This window comes from Cnephaeus nilssonii, assembly GCF_951640355.1.
Source record: "Cnephaeus nilssonii genome assembly, chromosome: 4".
Taxonomy (NCBI): Eukaryota; Metazoa; Chordata; class Mammalia; order Chiroptera; family Vespertilionidae; genus Cnephaeus; species Cnephaeus nilssonii.
This window is the reverse complement of record NC_137075.1, coordinates 35,300,785-35,323,809: the sequence shown is the minus strand read 5'-3', so window position 1 is coordinate 35,323,809 and position 23,025 is coordinate 35,300,785. Positions and strand designations below refer to the sequence as shown.

Genomic DNA, 23,025 nt, shown 5'->3' with positions numbered 1-23,025 from the left:
GTCTTTCTAGATTTACAGTCATTCTTCAAGGGCTGTTTAGTAATAATACAGGCTTAATGCTAGAACCTGTGCCATCTTTAAGGATATAAAAATATTTGACATAAAAATGTTTATTGATGTACATATAAGAAAAGTTCAAAATAAAGATTACTATTTAATTTAATGTCTATGAAAATGTACCATTTGTTTTCTTTTAATTTAGGATTTATATGAATTACATCACACTTGAGACTAACTTGAAGGTCAAATTTTTCTTCCATTGTAAGAATATCTTATTATGTGTGATGGTTGCTAATAAATCATAGCCAATCATAAAGTAAGTGAGTTGCTGATTCACAAACAATTTGAAAAGCAAAATTATAAAAAACAGTTTCAAATTTATAGTGAAAAGTCATTTTTATTATTGAATGTGGGAACACTGACATTTATTTGATACAATGTGGGGGAAGATATGATGGTTTTTAAAGGCTCTGAATGTTTCTTAAATTTTTCTCCAAAGAACTAAAAATATTGTCAGGAACTACCAAATATTTTTCTGGAAACACCAAATATTTTTCAACTCTCAAACCTTCACATTTCTTAACACATAAAGTTCTTAAAGTTAATATGAAATTTGTTTTCTATTTTGTTATAATCTATACTTGTTTAATCACATTTTTAATAGGTATCATTGACATACAATTTTACTCCAGAAAAAAGCATTCTATTTACTGGATAGGTATGTTTGAATGTGTGTGACACACTGCCCCAGGGAAGTGTGAGTCCCACAATTTAGACAGAAAACTCTTGAGAGATGATGGCAGAAATCTCCTTCTCTCTCTTATTCTTCTTTTGTGGAAGATGTTACAAAATCATTATAGCAAATTGTAAGGATTTTGGCTTCACGAAAGTTCTGAAGAGGTTTTCTTTGGTGTTCTTTTATCTGATCACATAGTAACATCATTTGTCTATTGTGTAACAGTGTATGTACATTTATGGGAAAACTAGAAAATATTCTCTGAGAATAATCCAACTTGTTCTTAAGAATAAGCTTGAATTCTTCTTCCTCCAGTCTTCTGTAAAAGTTGACCCAGACCCACTTCCAATCATTGTATAAATTCTTCCATGCTCTTTGTTTTTTTTTCTAAGTAGTATATAATAATTCCACTTTTAACCACAAACCAACTAATTCTTAGGGAATTGGGTCTGTCTCTCTTCACGTCAGGGCAAAACTGCTCTCAACTGCTCTCTTATAGCCAGCTGATTTATTGACTTAAATACTTAGAATCTTGTCTTTAACAAACCTCTGATTGACCCTTCCCTGGGCACAGAAGACCCTCTTTGCCCTGGCCAGTGTGGCTCAGTTGGTTGAGCATCATCCCATGCTCCAAAAGGTTGCCAGTTTGATACCTGGTCAGGGCATATACCCAGGTTGTGGGTTTATTTGGTTTTGGTGCATACAGGAGGCAACCAATAGATGTTTCAGTCTCACATCAATGTTTCTCTCTCTCTCTCTCCTCCTCCACCCTTCCTTTCTCTCTAAAATAAATTAAACATATATTTTTTTAAAGTCCATCTTCTTCATAGGCCTCCTATCTTACTGTTTCATCTCAGTGAACTGGACCTCCTATTCCTACCCCATGGATGCCTTGTACCCAGAAGAGCTTATGTAATGTTTGTTATTCAATTAATTAATAAATGGACTAGAGTGTGAATGGATATTTTAATGCTATGACTGATAGAAAAATAATTACTCAGAGTCATAAGGGATATGAAAGAATGGTTTGGGCAGGAAGTTGTGTTCAGAACACTTAGATTGATTTTTCCAAAAGAATGTTTGACAAGAAATGTGAGATTAATGAGGAAGAGAAAAGATATAATTTAGGTGACTGAGGATACTGGACTCATGATGCCCTGTCACTAGTCCAGCAGGTCCCTGTCCTTTTATTCTCATTTGCCCTTTTAGCCTAATTTGTTCTACCATACCTTTTGCCCTTGTCAGGAGGCTTGTTGGAAGATATGATGATGGGCCTGGGTCCCCTGTTGTTGATCTTCATGCTGGGGTCCTGTCTGACCCAACCAAACCAGGATCCAGATGACCAGAGGTACACACACTTCCTGGACCAGCACTATGATCGCAAACCACGTGGCCACAATGACAAGTACTGTGATGACACGATGAGCGAACGAGGCTTGACTTCACCCTGCAAAGACACCAACACCTTTATTCATGGCACCAAGAATAAAATCAAGGCTGTCTGTGAAGATGAGAATGGAAAGCCTTATGGGACAAATTTCAGAATAAGCAAGGCTCCTTTCCAGGTCACTATTTGCAAGCACCATGGAGGGTCCACCCAGCCTCCCTGCTACTACAGAGCCACAGCAGATTTCAGATACATTGTTATTGCCTGTGAACATGGCTTGCCTGTCCACTTGGCGAAGACCGTTGTCATACCAAAATCAGCAGGCCACTAGCCCAGAGTTGGCTCTGCTCTCTATTCCTGGCATTTCCCCTACACACTCTAGAACAGGGGTGGCCGCATTCATTGCCAGGGGCCCAGAAAATGAGCTGCCTGGATCTTTTGTTTTCTGTTTTACAATATGTAATAAATAAAAATGTCTCTGAAATCAATAAGAATCAAAGTCTTCTCATCAGTTCTTGGCCTATGGATTTTCCCCCATTTTCTCTACTCAACAGCTCGCAGAGAGAATGGCATGTAATACAAATGCCTTTTTCCCTATTAGTTACTTCATTCTCAGTCATTAGGGAGGTAGATTTTCCGTTTTTGTGAGTGTAAGGATGTTAAATTCATCTTATAACAGAGCTGGGAAATTCCAGGGCACATGGCTGCTAAGCAGAATTTTGAGGAGCAAATTATTTTTGCTGTCAAATAAGTCAATATTACTTTTACAAATGTTAAACTTTAAGTAGTGTTTAGAATGAAATACCAGCAGATTAAATTTTACCTCTCTCTTAAGTTATCGCATTTTTTAAAATATATATATATTATTGATTTTATACATAGAGGAAGGGAGAGGGATAGAGGGTTAGAAACATCAATGAGGGAGAAACATCGATCAGCTGCCTCCTGCACACCCTCTACTGGGGATGCGCCTGCAACCAAGGTACATGCCCTTGACCGGAATCAAACCTGGGACCCTTCAGTCCACAGGCCGAAGCTCTATCCACTGAGCCAAACTGGTCAGGGCTAGTTTTCACATTTTAAAAGATATATTTCAATAAAACACAAGGCATATTCATTAATGGATTCAAATCTATCCTCTAAATTCTCTATAAGAGGCAAACTCAGATTAATATTTCAGTATCCCGTTACTCCAAAATACCTAGATATTTAAATATTTTGCTATTTAACCCAGCAAACTCCAAAGTTTTAAATTACCAAAAAATTATGGAAAACTATGTTTAGTCATAGATATATCTATATCTATATCATCTATATCTATATGTATCACCTAAAAAGCTTTATCATAAACCCTTTCTTTAGTTACATCTATTTATTATGTATTAACAAACTTCAGATTTTAAAGCCAATTATTTTACCCAAGGCATTTTCTTGGCAGATTTTGTAATAGGCATAATTTACTGGCCTTCAGTGGCTTTAATATGAAAGTACCATTTTATTTTATTTTCCTTTATAAAAACAGGAGTTCCCCCTCCCCTGCCCACCTTCACTGCTATTTCTGCACCTTCCTGGAGGGTTTTTCTACAGAGCTGTTCCTCCCAGTGTTATGGGCAAAAATAGAACATTGGGGACTAGTTATGGTTATGGGAAATATTAATCTGTTAGCCATGATTGCCTAACCAGGACATACCACCTGGCTAGGAGTCATATGTCCCCTCCCTCCTTGGGATGCAGTACATTCTTATTCAAAAACTGTCCATTATCATGAAAACATTAACCCTGTTGCCCAAACAATGGAGTCCCAACCCAGACTGCATTGCTTGCCCGTAATTCCTACTTCCCCATGTAATCTTTGACCCTATATTCATAAACCAGGGAACAGCAAACTAAAGGCCCCAAAAGATAGAAAGCCAAAATTACATTAGACACACAGACAGAAATCTCACTAGCTAAGAGTTTCTGGTGACTGATGCCCTGAGAAGGAGAGCAGGAAGAGTACATTCTGACAATCTCTGTCCCATGTTCAGCCTCAATGCACATAACTGGGCTTCCCCAAAGCAGGACATGCCCCATCTTTAAACAAATTGAACCAAACAACAAAAAACACAAAACATCAACAGAAACGCTCTTATACAGGTGTGCACAATGCACTAAAATTTACACCACAGAGTGCCCTGCATTAAAAAACCACCGAAGCAGAGCAATATCTCCTGTCCGTGGTTCGGGGACTGTCCCTCCCCTGAAATTCAGCATTCTCCCAAATAGACTATTTGGGGAAGAATTCTACCTAGGCCTAGAATTTTTATTTCCCATCCTTGGAAAGTCCTTTGTGACTCTGTTCCTGCTCAGTCCCCCATATTGGAGATGGCTCGCACTGTGCTCAATCCCCCATTTTAGAGATGTCTCACACTCCCCGAGATCTGTTTTGTCCCTCTCTGGCCATTTCCCTTGTGGGAGAACGGAAGAGCAGATCAGAACTCCACACTAGCTTTATATGTCAGACATTTCCCAGTCACATATACCCGACCTCTGAGGATACCCAACCACCAAGATGGTATTTCCACCTTGGCCCGCATGAGACTTGCCTGGTTGCTGGGCATGTACCCTCTTGGTATCATTTTCGCCACCTTCCAAAGAAAAACAGTCTCAGGCTTATCTATGGCACCCGCAAAGAGACAGGGCCCAGGCAAAGGGCCACCCAAAATTGGGTGGGACGCACCTACCCTTCAACCAGGGTCCCTCCCTAGTCTGGGCACAGAAATCCCAGACAAGCCCCCAAGTTTTGAGAAAAGGCTCACCTGTCTAAATTTCAAATGATGGACTGGGAAACAGAAACATGGCAAAAATGAGACTTTTAATAACACTCTCGAGAGTGGGTTGTCCATCATGCGGCACACAAGTGGGGAAGGGAACATAGATTATTTATTTAGTCCCTCCTTTGGTTCCTAATTGGCTTAGTCCTACGAAGTCGCCTGTTTCTTTATACATCGCCTAGGTCTTGCTATCTCCCATTTGGGCCATTTAAAATATTGGCTGAGATCTTTTCTTTTTTTTCTTTTTTCTTTTGGCTGAGAACTTTCTAGTTGACTCCACCTCCCTTTGTTTAGTTAGGGCAGTGGTTCTCACCTTCCTAATTTCGCAATTCTTTAATACAGTTCCTCATGTTGTGGTGACCCCCAACCATAAAATTATTTTCGTTGCTACTTCATAACTGTAATTTTGCTACTGTTATGAATCGTAATGTACATGTCTGTGTTTTCCGATGGTCTTAGGCGACCCCTGTGAAAGGGTCGTTCGACCCCCAAAGGGGTCGTGACCCACAGGTTGAGAACCGCTGGTTTAGGGGAATTTTATGGGAAAATGTGCTATCAGCCATGTGCACAGCTCTCATACCTTCTCCCCACTGCCTACATTCTGTTTGCTCTAGGGCCGCGGTTGGCAAACTGCGGCTCGTGAGCCACATGCGGCTCTTTGGCAGCTTGAGCGTGGCTCTTCCACAAAATACCACTGCCTGGGCGAGTCTATTTTGAAGAAGTGGTGTTAGAAGAAGTTTAAGTTTAAAAAATTTGGCTCTCAAAAGAAATTTCAATTGTTGTACTGTTGATATGTGGCTCTGTTGACTAATGAGTTTGCCGACCACTGCTCTAGGGAAATTCAGTAACTGCCTGGCCACACGATGTTTCTTTTCTATAAAATTTGAATCAGAGGCATGTTTCTTACACTGAGCACCTACCATGTACCTGGCATTATGATAAGTACTTTACATTGATTTTATCCTTTATTCTTCCTAACACCCCTAAGTGAAAGGTATTATTATGCTCACTTACTTAAGAGTAATAATGCTGAGAGAGGTTAAGTACTTTCCCCAAGATCATATAGTTAATGTGGCAGAGCTAGTTCTTTGGGGTCACAGTATCAAAAGAAGTTCTTATTGGGAATCAATGTCATAGAGTGGAGAGAGGCTTTGGGGCAAGCTCTGACCAAAAAGTATGTGTTGGGATGGTTTGGGGATCATTTCATTTTCTGTTGAAGCTACAGCCTTAAGATACACTCATTGATGTCTACAATGGACTTCTGTTGGTAAATATTTGTTGATGTCTTGTTAAATTAGTTGGTTATTGTGGCTGAGGCTGTGGGTTTGCTCTTGCATGAATAGTTTAGGTCTTCTCTGTAGCCCGTTATCTTTCTAAATCACTAGAGGCCCAGTGCACAAAATTCGTGCATGGGAGGGTGGCCGGGATGTACCTCAGCCCGGCCTGCACCCTCGCTAATCCAGGACTCCTCAGGGGATGTCCGACTGCCGGTTTAGGCCCAACCCTAAACCGGCAGTTGGACATCCCTCTCGCAATCTGGCTCCTAACCACTGGCTCCTAACCACTTGCCTACCTGCCTGCCTGATGCCCCTAATAGCTCCCCTGCCAGCCTGATCACCCCTAACTGTTTTCCCTTGCTGGCCTGATCCTCCTAACTGCTCTCCCATGCTGGCCTGATTGCCCCTAACCACCTCTGCCTTGGCCCCGCCACCATGGCTTTGTCTGGAAGGACATATGGAGGTCTCCTGGTCTAATTATCATATTACCCTTTTATTAGTATAGATATCTTGGACACAAAGAAGCAAGATGAGAAAAGGTAGATAAAACTATGCAAAATCAAAGGTGAAAGATTAACTATGCAAGATTAGATTTGTGGAAAATATCCCAAAGTGTATTGTTGCAGTGAAGCTATTACCCAAGTGCTAAGTGTGCCTTTAAAAATTCAATCCATTAGTCTAAAGATGAGGAGATAATCAAGCATCATTTCTCCCTGCTCTCATATCTCATATCTACAGCTATAGGTACTGGTATGTGACCTAGAGCTTTCTAGCTGTTTGTATACAAGCAAAAGGTGGCTGTGAATATAGGAGATAGCATTTTAAAGAATTAAGTTATGTTTGAAACTGGTATGCAGGTCCCTCATTAGCCATTTCAGTCACCCAGACAGTGTGACCTGCTATCATGAAGCAGCATCTTTGAAAACAAAGGACAGTTGTACCCATATACATCAAACCAGGACTTCAGCTACGATCAGCCCTCCGACTGCATATGTAGAAATGGGCCTGTATGACCCTCAAAAAACTGTCCTTTCTGTTTTGGGTTGCTCACTTCCTGTTGAGTCAGAGATTTATTTTATTTGCTCTAGTATAGTGACTTTCAATGGGTATGTCGCGAGAATTTTTAAAACATGCAATACCTGACTATTTAATCAGGAGCACTGACCACTTTTCCCTTAGATTGTCAAATTAAAAAATGACAACCAACACAATAGCTGCCTGGTGTGAATGAATCAAAATTATACCTATTTATTTAGTCAGACTGTCAGGTAATATATTTTCTGGTGTGCTGCAGAATTTAATAATTAGTTTATGTGTGCCATGAGATGAAAAAGGTTAAAAATTTCTGCTCTAGAGCCTCATTGCTGCTCTAGTGCCTCCTTGCCAGGGTAAAGGAGATTCACCATTCATGAGTTCATGCCAATCCCAGGAGTGACCGTCATGTGGCAGCACCTAGCTAGCTGGTGTTGGTGAGCGATTCCCACTTCCACTCCTCCCCTATTTCACCCCTGATTAAACTCTGTTGCTAGACAGAAGCAACTCTGAACATAAATGTCTTGAATATCCCAAATATGTGGGAAGTGGAAAGAGAGAGGCAGTAGAAGATGTGGGAAAAGCACTGATTTTAGAGCCAGATAGGCCTGGGTTTTCTTTCCTTGGTCACCAGAAGCAATGTCCTGACACTATATGGCAATGCTTTCTTCGTTGTGGCTCTGAAGGGTTCTGTTTAGTTTTTGTGTTGTTGTTTTTAAACTCTATAAAATATATGTTTATTTTCCACTGTCAAAAGTGCCAACAAAATGATCCTGCAACTAGAGAAGACAGAGAAATAGCAACCGCTATTGACAAGACAGACACAGGATCAATGATGCATGCATGATGATGGAGTATATCACCAAGGCCTAGTTTTTAGGTTGTGTATAGAAACAACAAGGAAAAAAAAAAGACATCCAAGTTCTCTTTTGTGGAGATTGAGCTGTTGAGATTTATTTTTAAAAATTTCTTTTATCAGTCAATTCCACAAGCCTGGGAATCATCTTCATTCCCTATATCCATTCCATTTCATTTCTTCATTAATTCCCTCGTTTTGTTTATTAGTTCACTCAACCAATATTTACTATCTTCAGAGCACTTTGGCTGGATACTCTAATTTTTATTTTGTGGGTGTTTTTTTTTTTAATAGGACTAATAAGATTTCAGAAAAGACTTGATTTTAATACCATTAATAAAAATAGCCCCATGAGTGAAAAGATCAAGTAATTAAGAATACAAATAGCCAGTTTTTAAAATAGTCATGGGGATGTCAAGTAAGCATAGGGAATATAGTCAATAGCATTGTAATGGTGTCAAATGGGTACTAGGCTTATGGAGTGACCACTTTGTAAGATATATAAATGTCTAATCACTATGTGGTACACCAAAAACTAATATAATATTAAATATAAACTATAATTGAAATATTTAATTAAAAAAAATAGACACATGAGAGGGAAGCCTAACCCTAAACATTACTCTATCCTTTTTTTTACACCTTCCTCAATTCCCAGATGTCAGGAATTAAAACCAGCTCATAAACTCTCATTGGCATATCCTGTCTATCCAAACTTTTGGGAATCAGAGTCTCTAGGGAACCAAACACTCTCCAAAGATCACATGACTAGAGAATTTCCTCAAGAGACAGACAACTTCAGTTTCATTGAGATCTGCCTTTTCTCCTGTTTCACACCCTGACCATACAGGACATAAACACCTGGACATCCAGCCCATCAGTCTCTGCCCTGAGTCATTGTACTGGCTACAGCAGAGTCTCTCTATAAGAGAAAAGCTCTTGCTTTCAGAGAAGATCATGTTTGCAGACTTTTCACTCTTTGGGAAGCAGTGATGAGAAAAGTTGTGAGCAGAGAAGTGGGGAGGAAGAGTGGACTATAGAATTGAGGAAATATCAACTTGCCATTCTCAACACCTCTCTCTGGTGCCCATTTGTTACCTTCTTTTCTCCTTCCCCTTGGTTTCTCTCCAGGCACCTCCAAGGTAGTGATGGCTCAACAGAAGACCCTTTCATTGCTTCTGCTCTTGCTGCTTGCGGGGGCCTGAAGCGGTGGGAGCCATACATGGCAGGGATCTCCCTTTTCCATGTCCCGCGCAGAAAGAGAGATGAACGAACCGGTTATAAGTGGAGGCGGCCAGGGATTGAGAAATAATAGAAATAAACAAAGAAGACGCAGAAATAGATTTAAAGCTGGGGGCCAGGTGGGATGCCATTTTCTCTCTGATGGAGAGGCAGCATATGACAACGCAAGCCACCAGCGCGTTTATTTTTATAGGCCTAGATTTACATATCTATTCCCGCCCCTGCTGACACCTTGGCTGCTATGAAGTCAGAACTGATTAACATGGCCAGTTTTTAAAATAGTCATGGGGATGTCAAGTAAGCATAGGGAAGCATGTTCCCAGGGCGTGGCTCTGCCCATCGCCCTGAGCTCAGCTGACGATAATTAAAGAGAAAATGCCCATGTGTCTTCTCAGGCGGCCCCCTACAGCTGCTGACCCTCCTGGGCCTGGGGCTGGGGCTGGGGCTGGGGGTGGTGTAGCCCTCTATGGCCAGCCCATGTACCAACAATTCCTGTGGCAACATGTGGATCCTACAGTGACAGTTGGTGACATTAAATACTGTAACTTGATGATGCAAAGATGGAGGATGACTCAGTTTCATTCATTGCAAGAAATTCAACACCTTCATCCACGAAGACATCTGAAACATTCATAGCATCTGCAGCACCACCAATATCTGGTGCAAGAATGGCAAGATGAACTGCCATGAGGGTGTAGTAAGTATTACAGATTGCAGAGATACAGGAAGTTCCTCAGCCCCCAACTGCAGATATGGGGCCAGGGCCAGCACTAGGTGTGTGGTCATTGCCTGTGAGGGTAACCCCCCGGTGCCTGTGCACTTTGACAGATACTACCCTGCAGGGGTTATGGCCCCGTGGTTGACCTTTAACTTACTCCTTGAATAGCAAGCAATGAGTAATGTATTTGAGCTATCTCAGGCAGTTTTCTCTGCTTACGTCTACTTCTTTTTCTCTATGTAATCCATTCTTTTAAATGTATCAAAGAGAAATGGAGGCATCCTATCTAATAATAGACAAATATGCAAATTGACAATACCTCTGACACACCCACAAGCCACACCCACCAGCCACGCCCACCATCCAATCAGAGCGAGTATGCAAATTAACCTAAATCATGATGGCTACAGCCACAGAGAGCAAGGTTTCCTAGGTAACAGAGCAAGCCAAGCTTTCAGCCTGCCCTTGCCAGGCCTAAGCCTCCACTCAAGCTACAAAGTTTCAATTATAGAAGGTAAACAAATTCAAACAAATGGCGGAAGAATGGAGTTTGAGAGAGCAGGCCAGGGTTGCCGCCGGCAACAGGGGAAGCAAAGCTTTCCGCACACCCTGGCCGGGCCCACCCGCTTAAGGCAACAAAGTTGCAATTATAACCCCAACACAAATGGCTGCCTGCCTCGGAGGGAGCCCCAGGCTTGGCTCCACTCCAGGCTACAAAGTTTCAATTGTAGAAGGAAAATAAATCCCAGATACCAGGGTCTCCGCTTAGGTTGCCAGGGGGTGTGGCCGGCCTGCAAACCACCACAGGCCCCTCGCTCAGGCCGCCCCACACCCGAAGGGAACCCCCACCTGTTCCGGGATGCCCTTCAGGGCAAACCAGCTGGCCCCCACCCCTGTACCAGGCCTCTATCCTATCTAATAAAAGAGTAATATGCAGATTGATCATTACTGCAACACACAATATAGCTGCCCCCATGTGGTCAAAGATCCTGCCGCCATGTGGACACAAGATGGCCACCACAAGATGGCCAGCAGGGGAGGGCAGTTGGGAGGCACCCAGCCTGCAAGGGAGGGCAGTTGAGAGGGACCAAGCCTGCAAGGGAGGGCAGTTGGAGGTGATCAACCCTGCAGGAGAGGGCAGTTAGGGGTGACCAGGCTGGCAGAGGAGGGAAGTTGGGGGCAAACAGGATGGCAGCAGAGTGGTTAGGGGGTGATAGGCTGACGGGCAGAAGCGGTTAGGGGCAATCAGGAAGGCAGGCAGGCAAGCAGTTGGGAGCCAGCAGTCCTGGATTGTGAGAGGGATGTCCGACTGCCCGTTTAGGCCCGATCCCGCCTGGGGCAACCCAAGCCTCCTGCTTGCTCCAGCTCCTTGGCTGCCGCCATCTTTGTTGGGCTAATGTGCATACTTACTTCTGATTGGTTGGTGGGTATAGCAGAATGATGGTCAATTTGCATGTTTCTCTTTTATTAGTGTAGATTTTTCAATTGGCAATTATTTCACATCTATTACAATCATTGACAAAGATATAGTGTTTATTAATCAGAGACTATAATTTTCTGTTATATTTTGAAACACAAATGGATAAGCACTTCGATGCACTTTAATAAAATTGTAAAACTTTTTTCTCAAAAACCTCATTTTCTGTTTCCTCATAACCTCATTGTGCCAAGCTGAAAATAAAACAATTAGAATAAAAGCAACCATTCACCATTCACCTGACTCTGCACTGTCAAACATGTAGGTAGGTTGTGGATTTCACTAAGGTTATTCACTAAAATCCTTGAGACAGAGAAGGGATGTGGCTGTGTTCAGAGGATGGAGGCTGCTCCTCGCCATCACTGCCAAATTAAACCCAGAGGCTGATCTGTCTGTGTGAGCTGGGCTGGAACTGGTGTTTCAGGTCATGGGACTCTTTGTGTGTGAATGTGACATCGGAGTGGAGTGTCTTGTCTCTGTTGTTAGGCGATTCATCAGAGAAGGGTTGTGTTGATCAAGTCATCTTGTCCCCAAGGCTGTGGGAGGTGGCTGCTGCCTCAGTCTCCTGGGACTGCTGAGGCACTCAGGGTGTTGGAATGGGCCTGGCAGCCACCTTCCCCAACAAGTGCCTCTTTGATAACTTTTTAGAACTCACTTCTCAGTGTCTCTTGAAAAGGTGATATGTGATTAATTGAAAATAGGTCCCACTCCCAAATACCTTGTCTGCCCACAAAGGACAGTGAGGATTTGGGCACTCTGCTGTGTGCCAGTAGAGACCACTCTAAGGACCCCATACCGTGTTACCTTTCTTTACTCCTAAAAGACATTGAACTTTGGTGTTTGGCAGAACAAATGTTCTGGTCAGAGACATGCCTGCACCGTCCTCTCCAGAGGCTTCAGTAACCCTGAGGCACCAAGTACTGAGGGAAAGCGTTTATGGCAGTGTGCTTGGTCCTCTTCTCGCTACCTTCAACTTTTTTCCTTTTAGCTCAGGATTTGGTAGGAGATGAAGGCAAGCAGAGAGACGATGGGGGAAAGTGAAGCTCAGGCAGGACTCTGTCACAACACAACTGAAAAGCAGATGATGTTTGTCCTTTTTGGGTTCTGCATGCTGCCCATGTCTCCAGAATGGGACAGAACTGAGCCAGCAGGTCCGGGATGTGTGGGTTTTTTACTTCTGCAGGAAAGAATTCAAGTCACAAGCCCAGTTGATTTTGAGAGTATGTTTATTAAAGGTTGGGACCGTGACACAAAGGAAGTGCTTTGGATAGAAGAAGCAAGGTCACAGTAACAGAAGTGACCCTTGACGGGGCTGCCTAAACTCAGAAAAGGAAGTCACAGCAAGAGATGTGAGCCTAGACTTAGCTGCTAGATCACTGAGAAGTAAAAGTGTGAGAGTCAAAAGTGAGTCAAGTGTGGATTGCTGTTGGCTCACTGAAAAGTTAGACAAGAGGAGGACCGTGGGAATTTAGGAGAAAGCAAGTAAAATTACACACCTGAGAAAAGGGTGGCATTGGTGTGCTCAGGGAAGAGCATGTCTTGAGGATTAATCTGTTTTCTGTAGAAGGGAATTTTAGGGGAGGTCTCCATTAGAATATTCATCAGCTTTTAGGCACGTATTTTAACATGCTTATGTATCAAATGAGCGTATAGTGGGGTTTGGGATCATTCTCTTGTCATCTTTAGCCCTATCTTGGAATTGTCTGGCTCTAATTGGGTTTTTTGTTATTTATTCCCCTGACCTCATTCGTTCTTGGGTTTGGCACTAATGGCACCACTGGGTCTCTGTTACCTATCTCCCTGACTAGGGTGATTTTAGCTACTCTCTGGTTCGTTAGGTATCCTTCCATAACCAAGGACACCTGCTCCTAAGTGTCCTTGGTTAGGGAAGATAGAGTCATATGTTTGGGTTTTTTTCCTTTATTGATCCATTTATCTAACAAATATTATTTTTTTATTTCTTTATTGATTAAGGTATTACATATGTGTCCTTATCCCTCCATTACCCTCCCATCCCTCAGAGTCTAATGTTTTATGATTGGCTGTTGATTGCTTGGCCCTTTGTTTAAATATTTTGTCTCTATTTTCATTATTCTACTTGCCAGGGAACTTCCCTAGTTTTTTTTTTTATTACCCTGCTTCATCCATTTTTCTTCCTCCTTAAGTCCTCAGGCCCTTCTGGTTACCAAAACTGTTCCTAAGACAGGCTCTAGAGCATGTGCCCAAGCATGTGTAACCCACTGGCAGCTGTTTAAAGAGTTAATGTCTCCTAGGAGAAAGTGCTTTGGAACAGGGACCAATGCCTCCAAAGTGAAGGCAATCCATGGATTTTAAGGATTTATCAGTCAGCTAGAAGCAGAGCTTTCCTGAGACCCTTGGAAGCCTTCCTACTCTGCCTGCCTTGTTTGGTAACCACGACCAAACCCTGTTGTGCTGGTGAGCCCTGAGAGAAGCCAGGAGAATCTGCATGGTTGAGGTCCCCAAAGTGATATCGGAGAATGCATTTTTAGACCATGAGGGATAATGAAAAGAATTTTGGGCCTAGGTGTCAGCCACTGTTTTAGAAATTAAGACTATAGAGATGATAAGACAATAATTCTTCATTAAAAGGGTTCTATCCAATGGAGAGACAATGAGATCAATTAACCATTAAAGGAGTGGTGGTTATCAGTGGAGATGATCAGTTTGCAGCTGTGCCTCAAGGAACAGAATACTGGGGGCTCCTGGTTAGTCTCTTGTGAACAGCTGAGGATGAAGTAAGGAGAAGCCGAGGAAATATGGCAAAGATATTTCTGAGGCTTAGTAGCTGGGAGGCTGAGGTCAAGTAAGTGGGTACTAACAGCTGTCACATAACCTTCTCTACAAGTGCTTTCCTGGTTCTGTGAAATCTATGAATAACCTACTTATTGGCATGGCTTCCTTTCATGAAACCAAATTATGTTTGTAAATAGACAGTGCAGGGGAACAGCATTCTGCTGTTGGCGTTCTACCAAGGCAGTTCTTGGAGTTGGCCCATAGATCAGAAACAGCATCTTCTGGATCTAGATCATGTATGTGAACAATGAAACCTTGGTCCTGTCATGGGCAAGAGTAGGAACCACGAACATTAGAAAAAGGGCAGCTTTGGGACAAAGGACCTTGCTAACCAACATCAAACATTGCCTCTTAGAACAACTCCTTAATTCACTCCAGGGGGTAAATATTTGATCCATTCATTCCCAAGAAAAAGGTGAATTTCCTTGTTTGCCAAGGGCAGGGTCTTTGGTTTCCTCATCTCTGCCAGGATTAGGGTTCTTTGGAACTAGTTTTCCCACCCAGTTCATTTGATCGCTATATAATTAGAACCAGAGGGATCCAGTGCACACAGCTGGAACCCATCTCCAGGAACAAAGAGGTGGAAACCATCTTCAGTTGGAGCAACTCTTCCTGATTCTTGTAAGATTCGCACCCCTGGGTAATCTATTGCTGTATTTTTTTAATATATACATACTATTTCTAGGCATTTAGCTATTTCAATGAAACAATTCCCGCTCCTCCCCCCCCCCCTTTAAAGTCTATGGGCCCAACTTATGAACTAAGAAAAAATGAACCAGATTCTAAAGTTTAAAATGAAAGCAGATTTCTTTTGGGATTGTCTCTATGTGTGGATGAAGGGAGATTAGTGAGACTTCGAACAAGTGAAGGGTTAGAAGGGATTCCTGAATTGTGATAAAATCCCCAAAGACCTGGGGAAGCCATTTGCTGAAGGGCATCTGGATGCCCAGGGAACAGGCATTAAATGTGGCAGAGCAGGAAAGAAACAAAAAGAATGCTTTTAGCCTTTTTCTTCTAATCTTCCCTACTAATTTTTTTTTTTTACTTATAAAAAGTTTTGATTGCTCTTTAAGAGCCAAGTGGAACATATCCAAGATCAAAAGAAGATATACTGGCAGGCTGAAGGGAAGAAAAGGAAAAGAGATAAAGGAAGGAGTATGCATTGGGTGTTATGCTTTCCGCTTTGAGGGATATTGACCTAGAATACATAAAAGTGTGAAGCTACATGTATGGAAATTAAAACCATAGTTACTTATCATAGACTGTAAGTTAAGTCCCAGACAGGCCCAGCAGCTCAGACCCCCTTCTTTGAACTACAATATCCCCACAACCTGTACAGCACTGCCACCTCCTACAAGGACCTCTGCTTTCCACTATAGCATGGAAGATATTGGCAACATTTCTACCCACCACTGCCACCTAATGACGCTTTTGGCTACTACAGCTCTGGCTCTACTTGGTGATTTTGAACTCTGGGGTTCTGCCTCCAGGCAGAGAGGTGTTGACTTTGTGAATCTAAGGTCCTGTTCCATCTGGGGAACCTGAGATTCTATAATTGCCTTCGACTTAGAAGGCAATATTTGTCTATTAAAGAGCAAGAAACTTAAATGAATCCAAATCAATAAACCTTTGATGAGGTCTTCCACAAAACTAGAAAAAGAAAACACACCCAGAAGACTAAAAAGCACACTGTAAATGTAAAGAGCTTGGCAAATGGGGAGCCTGGCAGGCCAGCAGCTGTGTTGAAGCAGTGGCCATGTATGAATACTTGTTATTCTTTTAGGGCTGGCTCTTCTGTCTTCAGTCATCAATAAGGTGACCAGACATCCCGCTTTTGGCGGAACAGTCCCGATTTTTAACAATTTGTCCCGCGTCCCGCGGCGTTTTAAAAAAGTCCAGATTTTTGGAAAGAATTCACGACAAGCTAGGGAACACGGGGAGAACGGGAAGGGAATATATGGTTTACGGCGGCCATATGGCTATTTAGCCAGGATATGAGTTTTATATTATTTTTGTTAATTTTATAATGTTAACTTTAATAATAACAAATAATTGTTGAGAACTGATTATCGAGAACTGCTTATCAAAGTTCGCATTGTTGATCAGTTCTTAGAATTCGACCACCATTGTTTGGACTTAATGAACAATGGCATTTTTTGGGATTGGCAACAACGAAAACATTTTGTAACTGTCTCTCAGACGATACACATCGTACTGCGTGCTAGTAAGCTAGTTAAACAAGTGATGTCATTACAAATCAGCTATTTAGATAATTTAGGTAATTTATTTATTTATTTATTTATTTATTTATTTCCTAAATACATAAATTTTCTTGAATTTAGCAGACAATACTTGTATTATTTATATTTTATAGTGGCGGCAAAAAGTCTAGTGCAGGCCTTGAAAGTGACACTTACGACTTACGTTACGGCAAATTCAGAGGAAAAATAATACAAGTTAGTATTGTTATTATTTAGAAAGAAATATAGGATTAAAATAATTTTAAAATATAGTTACTTTATAACAATCAAATTAATTTAATTTATAAACTAACAATAAAATATGTTCATGTAATTATGTACCTACTTACTGTGTTTTTAAGCATTATTTATATAATAATTTATAATATAACTAGAGGCCCAGTGCATGATTGAATCATGCACGTGTAGGGTCCCCTACACGCTTTTGCTTTTGATCACGGGGAGCTCGGTGCCTGTCTGCTAGTGCACCAGGCCTTTCAGAAGCCTCCAGCGCGGAGGAGGCTTCTGAAAGGCCTGGTGTCTGAGCAGAAAGGCATCCAGCTGCCACGCTTTTGCTTTTGATCGCGGGGAGTTGAGTGCCTGGTGCTTGAGCGGAAAGGCATCCAGCTGCCACACTTTTGCTTTTGATCGCGGGGAGCTGGGTGCCTGAGCGGACAGGCACCCAGCTCCCACGCTTTTGATGGTCCGTGGCCACTGAGGGGGGCTACCCTGCTGTTGAGAGGCGCAGGGGGCGGGACTCCCACCCCCTGCGCCTCTCAATGGACGCTGAGGGGGGCTGCCGCGGACACCTGGCTACCCTGCCCTTGAGAGGCGCAGCTAGGTGTCCGCGCAGGCCCCCTCAGCGGCCGCAGATTTGGCCTGGATCTGGCCGTTGGGAGTTGCAGGGGGCGGGAGTCCCGCCCCTCTCAGTGGCAGCGGATCCCTGCCTCTCAATGGCCGGATAGGCCACCCCGAGTCCCGCCCCCCAGCCTCCCGCCGCCCAATCCTGGGCGTAGCGGAGTGATGGTAATTTACATTTTACTCTATTATTAGATAGGATTTTAAATTATTTTATTTTAGATTTTTAACATAATGAGTAAGAAAAGAGGATGCAAATTCAACGATGATCTAAGTGAATTTCCTTTTATTAAAAAAACCAAAAGCGATTACAATATAGACCAAATTTTTAATCAAGAACCTCTCCCCCCTCCGGGCCGAAACCGGTTTGGCTCAGTGGCTAGAGTGTTGGACTGCGGACTCAAGAGTCCCGGGTTTGATTCCTGTCAAGGGCATGTACCTTGGTTGAGGGCACATCCCCAGTAGGGTGTGTGCAAGAGGCAGATGATCAATGTTTCTCTCTCATCGATGTTTCTAACTCTCTATCCCTCTCTCTTCCTCTCTGTAAAAAAAAAATCAATAAAATATATCTAAAAAAAAAAAGACACCCCCCCCCCCCCCCCCCCGCCAGTCAATGGTGTCCCGCTTTACCAGTGTTAAAATCTGGTCACCTTAGTCATGAACCACTTTGTTGCTCAAGTTCCAAGAACATGCTTTCGCTTGATTCTATTACAAATTGTAATTAGTGTTCCTAATGGAAACTTTTTCACTGCTATTTATTTCAGTAATGTGGAATGACCAAAATTTTCCTTAGTGTATAATTTGGTGTTCTTCAACAGTGTGCCAAATTTGTGTATCGTTATTATGAAACAGACAAGATGTATCAATGCCAAATGATGATGAGAAAGTGTGTTCACTTTGGTCTCTCTCTCACATGCCTTCCCATGAAACCATCAGAACCCTGGATTTACTGGTCTTTCTAGATTTACAGTCATTCTCCAAGGGCTGTTTAGTAATACTACAGGCTTAATGCTAGAACCTGTGGCATCTTTAAGGATATAAAAATATTTGACATAAAAATGTTTATTGATGTACATATAAGAAAAGTTCAAAATAAAGATTACTATTTAATTTAATGTCTATGAAAATGTACCATTTGTTTTCTTTTAATTTAGAATTTATATGAATTACATCACACTTGAGACTAACTTGAAGGTCAAATTGTTCTTCCATTGTAAGAATTTCTTATTATGTGTGATGGTTGCTAAGAAATCATAGCCAATCATAAAGTAAGTGAGTTGCTGATTCACAAACAATTTGAAAAACAAAATTATAAAAATCAGTTTCAAATTTATAGTGAAAAGTCATTTTTATTATTGGATGTGGAAACACTGACATTTATTTGATACAATGTGGGGGAAGATATGATGGTTTTTAAAGGCTCTGAATGTTTCTTAAATTTTTCTCCAAAGAACTAAAAATATTGTCAGGAACTACCAAATATTTTTCTGGAAACACCAAATATTTTTCAACTCTCAAATCTTCACATTTCTTAACACATAAAGTTCTTAAAGTTAATATGAAATTTGTTTTCTATTTTGTTATAATCTATACTTGTTTAATCACATTTTTAATAGCTATCATTGACATAAAATCTTACAGCAGAAAAAAGCATTCTATTTACTGGATAGGTATGTTTGAATGTGTGTGACACACTGCCCCAGGGAAGTGTGAGTCCCACAGTTTAGACAGAAAACTCTTGAGAGATGATGGCAGAAATCTCTCTCTTATTCTTCTTTTGTGGAAGATGTTACAAAATCATTATAGCAAATTGTAAGGATTTTGGCTTCACGAAAGTTCTTAAGAGGTTTTCTTTGGTGTTCTTTTATCTGATCACGTAGTAACATCATTTGTCTATTGTGTAACAGTGTATGTACATTTATGGGGAAACTAGAAAATATTCTCTGAGAATAATCCACCTTGTTCCTAAGAATAAGCTTGAATTCTTCTTCCTCCAGTCTTCTGTAAAAGTTGACCCAGACCCACTTCCAATCATTGTATAAATTCTTCCATGCTCTTCTCTGTTTTTTTTCTAACTAGTATATAATAATTCCACCTTTAGCCACAAACCAAGTAATTCTTAGGGAATTGGGTCTGTCTCCCTTCACCTTAGGGCAAAACTACTCTCAACTGCTCTTCTTATAGCCAGCTGATTTATTGACTTAAATACTTAGAATCTTGTCTTTAACAAACCTCTGATTGACTCTTCCCTGGGCTCAGAAGACCCTCTTTGCCCTGGCCAGTGTGGCTCAGTTGGTTGAGTGTCATCCCATACTCCAAAAGGTTGCCAGTTTGATACCTGGTCAGGGCATATACCCAGGTTGTGGGTTTATTTGGTTTTGGTTCATACAGGAGGCAACCAATAGATGTTTCAGTCTCACATCAATGTTTCTCTTTCTCTCTCTCCTCCCCCACCCTTCCTTTCTCTCTAAAATAAATTAAACATATATATTTTTAAAGTCCATCTTCTTCATAGGCCTCCTATCTTACTGTTTCATCTCAGTGAACTGGAGCTCCTATTCCTACCCCATGGATGCCTTGTACCCAGAAGAGCTTATGTAATGTTTGTTATTCAATTAATTAATAAATGGACTAGAGTGTGAATGGATATTTTAATGCTATGACTGATAGAAAGATAATTACTCAAAGTCATAAGGGATATGAAGGAATGGTTTGGGCAGGAAGTTGTGTTCAGAAAACTTAGATTGATTTCCCAAAAGAATGGATTGACAAGAAATGTGAGATTAATGAGGAAGAGAAAAGAAAAGGTATAATTTAGGTGACTGAGGATACTGGACTCATGATGCCCTGTCACTAGTCCAGCTGGTCCCTGTCCTTTTAGTCTCCTTTGCCCTTTTTAGCCTAATTCTACCATACATTTTGCCCTGGGCAGGAGCCTTGTTGGAAGAGATGATGATGGGCCTGGGTCCCCTGTTGTTGATCTTCATGCTGGGGCTCTGTCTGACCCCACCAACCCTGGCTCAGGATGAGAGGTACAGACACTTCCTGGACCAGCACTATGATCCCAATCCACGTGGCCGGAATGACAGATACTGTGATACCATGATGAGGAGACGAGGCTTGACTTCACCCTGCAAAGAAACCAACACCTTTATTCATGGCACCAGTAACAACATCAAGGCTGTCTGTGAAGACAAGAATGGAAAGCCTTATGGGACAAATTTCAGAATAAGCAAGTCTCCTTTCCAGGTCACTACTTGCAAGCACAGAGGAGGGTCCCCCCGGCCTCCCTGCCAGTACAGAGCCACAGCAGGGTACAGAGACATTGTTATTTCCAGTGAACGTGGCTTGCCTGTCCACTTTGATGAGTCCTTTTACCGTCCATAATCAGCAGGCCACTAGCCCAGAGTTGGCTCTGCTCTCTATTCCTGGCATTTCCCCACACACTCTAGAACAGGGGTGGCCACATTCATTGCCAGGGGCCCAGAAAATGAGCTGCCTGGATCTTTTGTTTTCTGTTTTACAATATGTTAATAAATAAAAATGTCTCTGAAATCAGTAAGAATCAAAGTCTTCTCATCAATTCTTGGCCTATTGATTTTTCCCCATTTTCTCTACTCAGCTGCCCCAGAGAGGATGGCATGGAATACAAATGCCTTTTTCCCTATTAGTTACTTCATTCTCAGTCAACAGGGAGGTAGACTTTCCCTTTTTGTAAGTGTAAGGATGTTAAATTCATCTTTTTTAAAAAATATATATATTTTATTGATTTTTTACAGAGAGGAAAGGAGAGGGATAGAGAGCTAGAAACATCAATGAGAGAGAAACATTGACCAGCTGCCTCCTGCACACCCCCTACCGGGGATATGCCCACAACCAATGTACATGCCCTTGACCGGAATCGAACCTAGGACCTTTCAGTCCGCAGGCCGATGCTCTATCCACTGAACCAAACCGGTTTTGGCTAAATTCATCTTACAGCAGAGCTGGGAAATTCCAGGGCACACGGCTGCTAAGCAGAATTTTCAGGAGAAGCAAATTATTATTATTTTTTTATTGATTTTATTTATTATTATTATTATTATTATTATTTAATTTCTTTATTGATTAAGGTGTCACATATTTGTCCTCATCCCCCCATTCCCATCCCACACCCCTCCCCACGGATGCCCCCACCCCCCTGTTGTCCTTAACCATTGGTTAGGCTCGTATGCATGCACACAAGTCCCTTGGTTGATCTCTCCCCCCTACCCGCACCCTCTCCTACCCTCCCTCTGAGGCCCGACAGTCCGATCGATGCCTTCTTGTTTCTGGGTCTGTTCTTGTTCATCAGTCTATGTTGTCATTTCCCCTAGATGAGTGAGATCATGTGTTACTAGAAATATAAGAACCGAATGTGAGACGAGCAATAATAGTTATGATGACAGGCAAATGAATCAGTCTGTAGTGAGTTTCTTTCTGGACCAACAGGTCTTTTGAGACCCAATTTCAATGTCCACCAGTTCTTTATGTGTACATGTCAGCACTGACTTTTCAGTTCTGGATGGTGGACAAATGATGGTAATGCAGGTCCGACTCCCTCTGGTTAGGTCTCGCCTGGACTCAGGGGCACGCGGCCTCACCCGGACCCGGGACCCAGCATCACCCGGGCCCCGGGGCAGGTGGCCTCACCCAGACCCGGGACCCAGCCTCACCCGGACCCAGGGGCGCGTGGCCTCACCCGGACCCAGGGGCGCGCGGCCTCACCCGGACCCAGGGGCGCGCGGCCTCACCCGGACCCAGGGGCGCGCGGCCTCACCCGGGCCCGGGATCCAGCCTCACCCGGACCCAGGGGTGCGCGGCCTCACCCAGACCCGGGGGCATGTGGCCTCACCCGGACCCAGGGGCGCGTGGCCTCACCCGGACCCAGGTGTGCGCAGCCTTGCCCGGACCCCAAACCCAGCCTCACCCGGATGCAGGGGTGTGTGGCCTCGCCTGGACCCAGGGGTGCACGGCCTCACCCGGACCCTGGACTCAGCCTCACCCTGACCCGGGTCCCAGCCTTGCCCAGACCCAGGTGCGCGCGGCCTCACCCGGATCCGGGACCCAGAGGGGCTTCGTCTTCTTGATCCCAATTCCTGTTGGTCAATTCCCTCTCAGCAATTCCTTCGGCCATTTTCTCAAAGCTCCGGGGCGGCTGCCGCGGAACTCGCTGGGCGGCGGGCTTGGCGAGGCTCCGGTGCGCCCGGTGCGCGGTGGGGGGCTGGTTCGAGGTCGCTGCGACGGCGCTCGGGTCTGCAGCGGCGGCCGGTCGCCAGGCGTGCGCACCTGGCCGCTTCCGGGGCGCAGAGATTATCGAAGGATTCGGAGGTCAGCAAGCGTGGAGTCTCCCACCCCATGTCCCCCAGGGGCTCGTCTGTCCGTTCTCGGCAGCGAACGGAGCCGTCCCCTCACCCAGAGACCGCCGGGAGAACCGCGCCGAGCACGTTCCAGGCCGCCATTGTGTCACCAGAGCCTCAGTTCTTAAAGTGTGATCTTTGGCTCACCGGCATCAGCATCGTCCTGCGTCCCCCTCTCTTTTATTCTAGTTGTAGAG

The 23,025-nt window shown here is 43.1% G+C and overlaps 2 protein-coding genes across 2 annotated transcripts in view; both read left to right on the top strand.

Moving 5' to 3' along the window:
* The window catches only part of LOC307097669 (ribonuclease 4-like), a gene marked incomplete at its 3' end in the record, with an annotated part of 85,660 nt that extends 75,431 nt beyond the window's left edge, over nt 1–10,229 (top strand). Inside the window, exon 3 of the mRNA XM_079767735.1 lies at nt 9,980–10,229. Coding sequence (XP_079623861.1) covers nt 9,980–10,229 — 250 coding nt within the window. The remainder of the gene's footprint in view (nt 1–9,979) is intronic.
* Nucleotides 10,230–20,399: 10,170 nt separating this feature from the next.
* Nucleotides 20,400–20,837, top strand: LOC307097705 (angiogenin-like; the record flags this gene model as incomplete). Its single annotated transcript, XM_079767770.1, has 1 exon — nt 20,400–20,837. The coding sequence occupies one exon, from the start codon at nt 20,400–20,402 to the stop codon at nt 20,835–20,837; it is 438 nt and encodes a 145-aa protein (XP_079623896.1).
* Between the last annotated feature and the right edge of the window lie 2,188 nt (nt 20,838–23,025).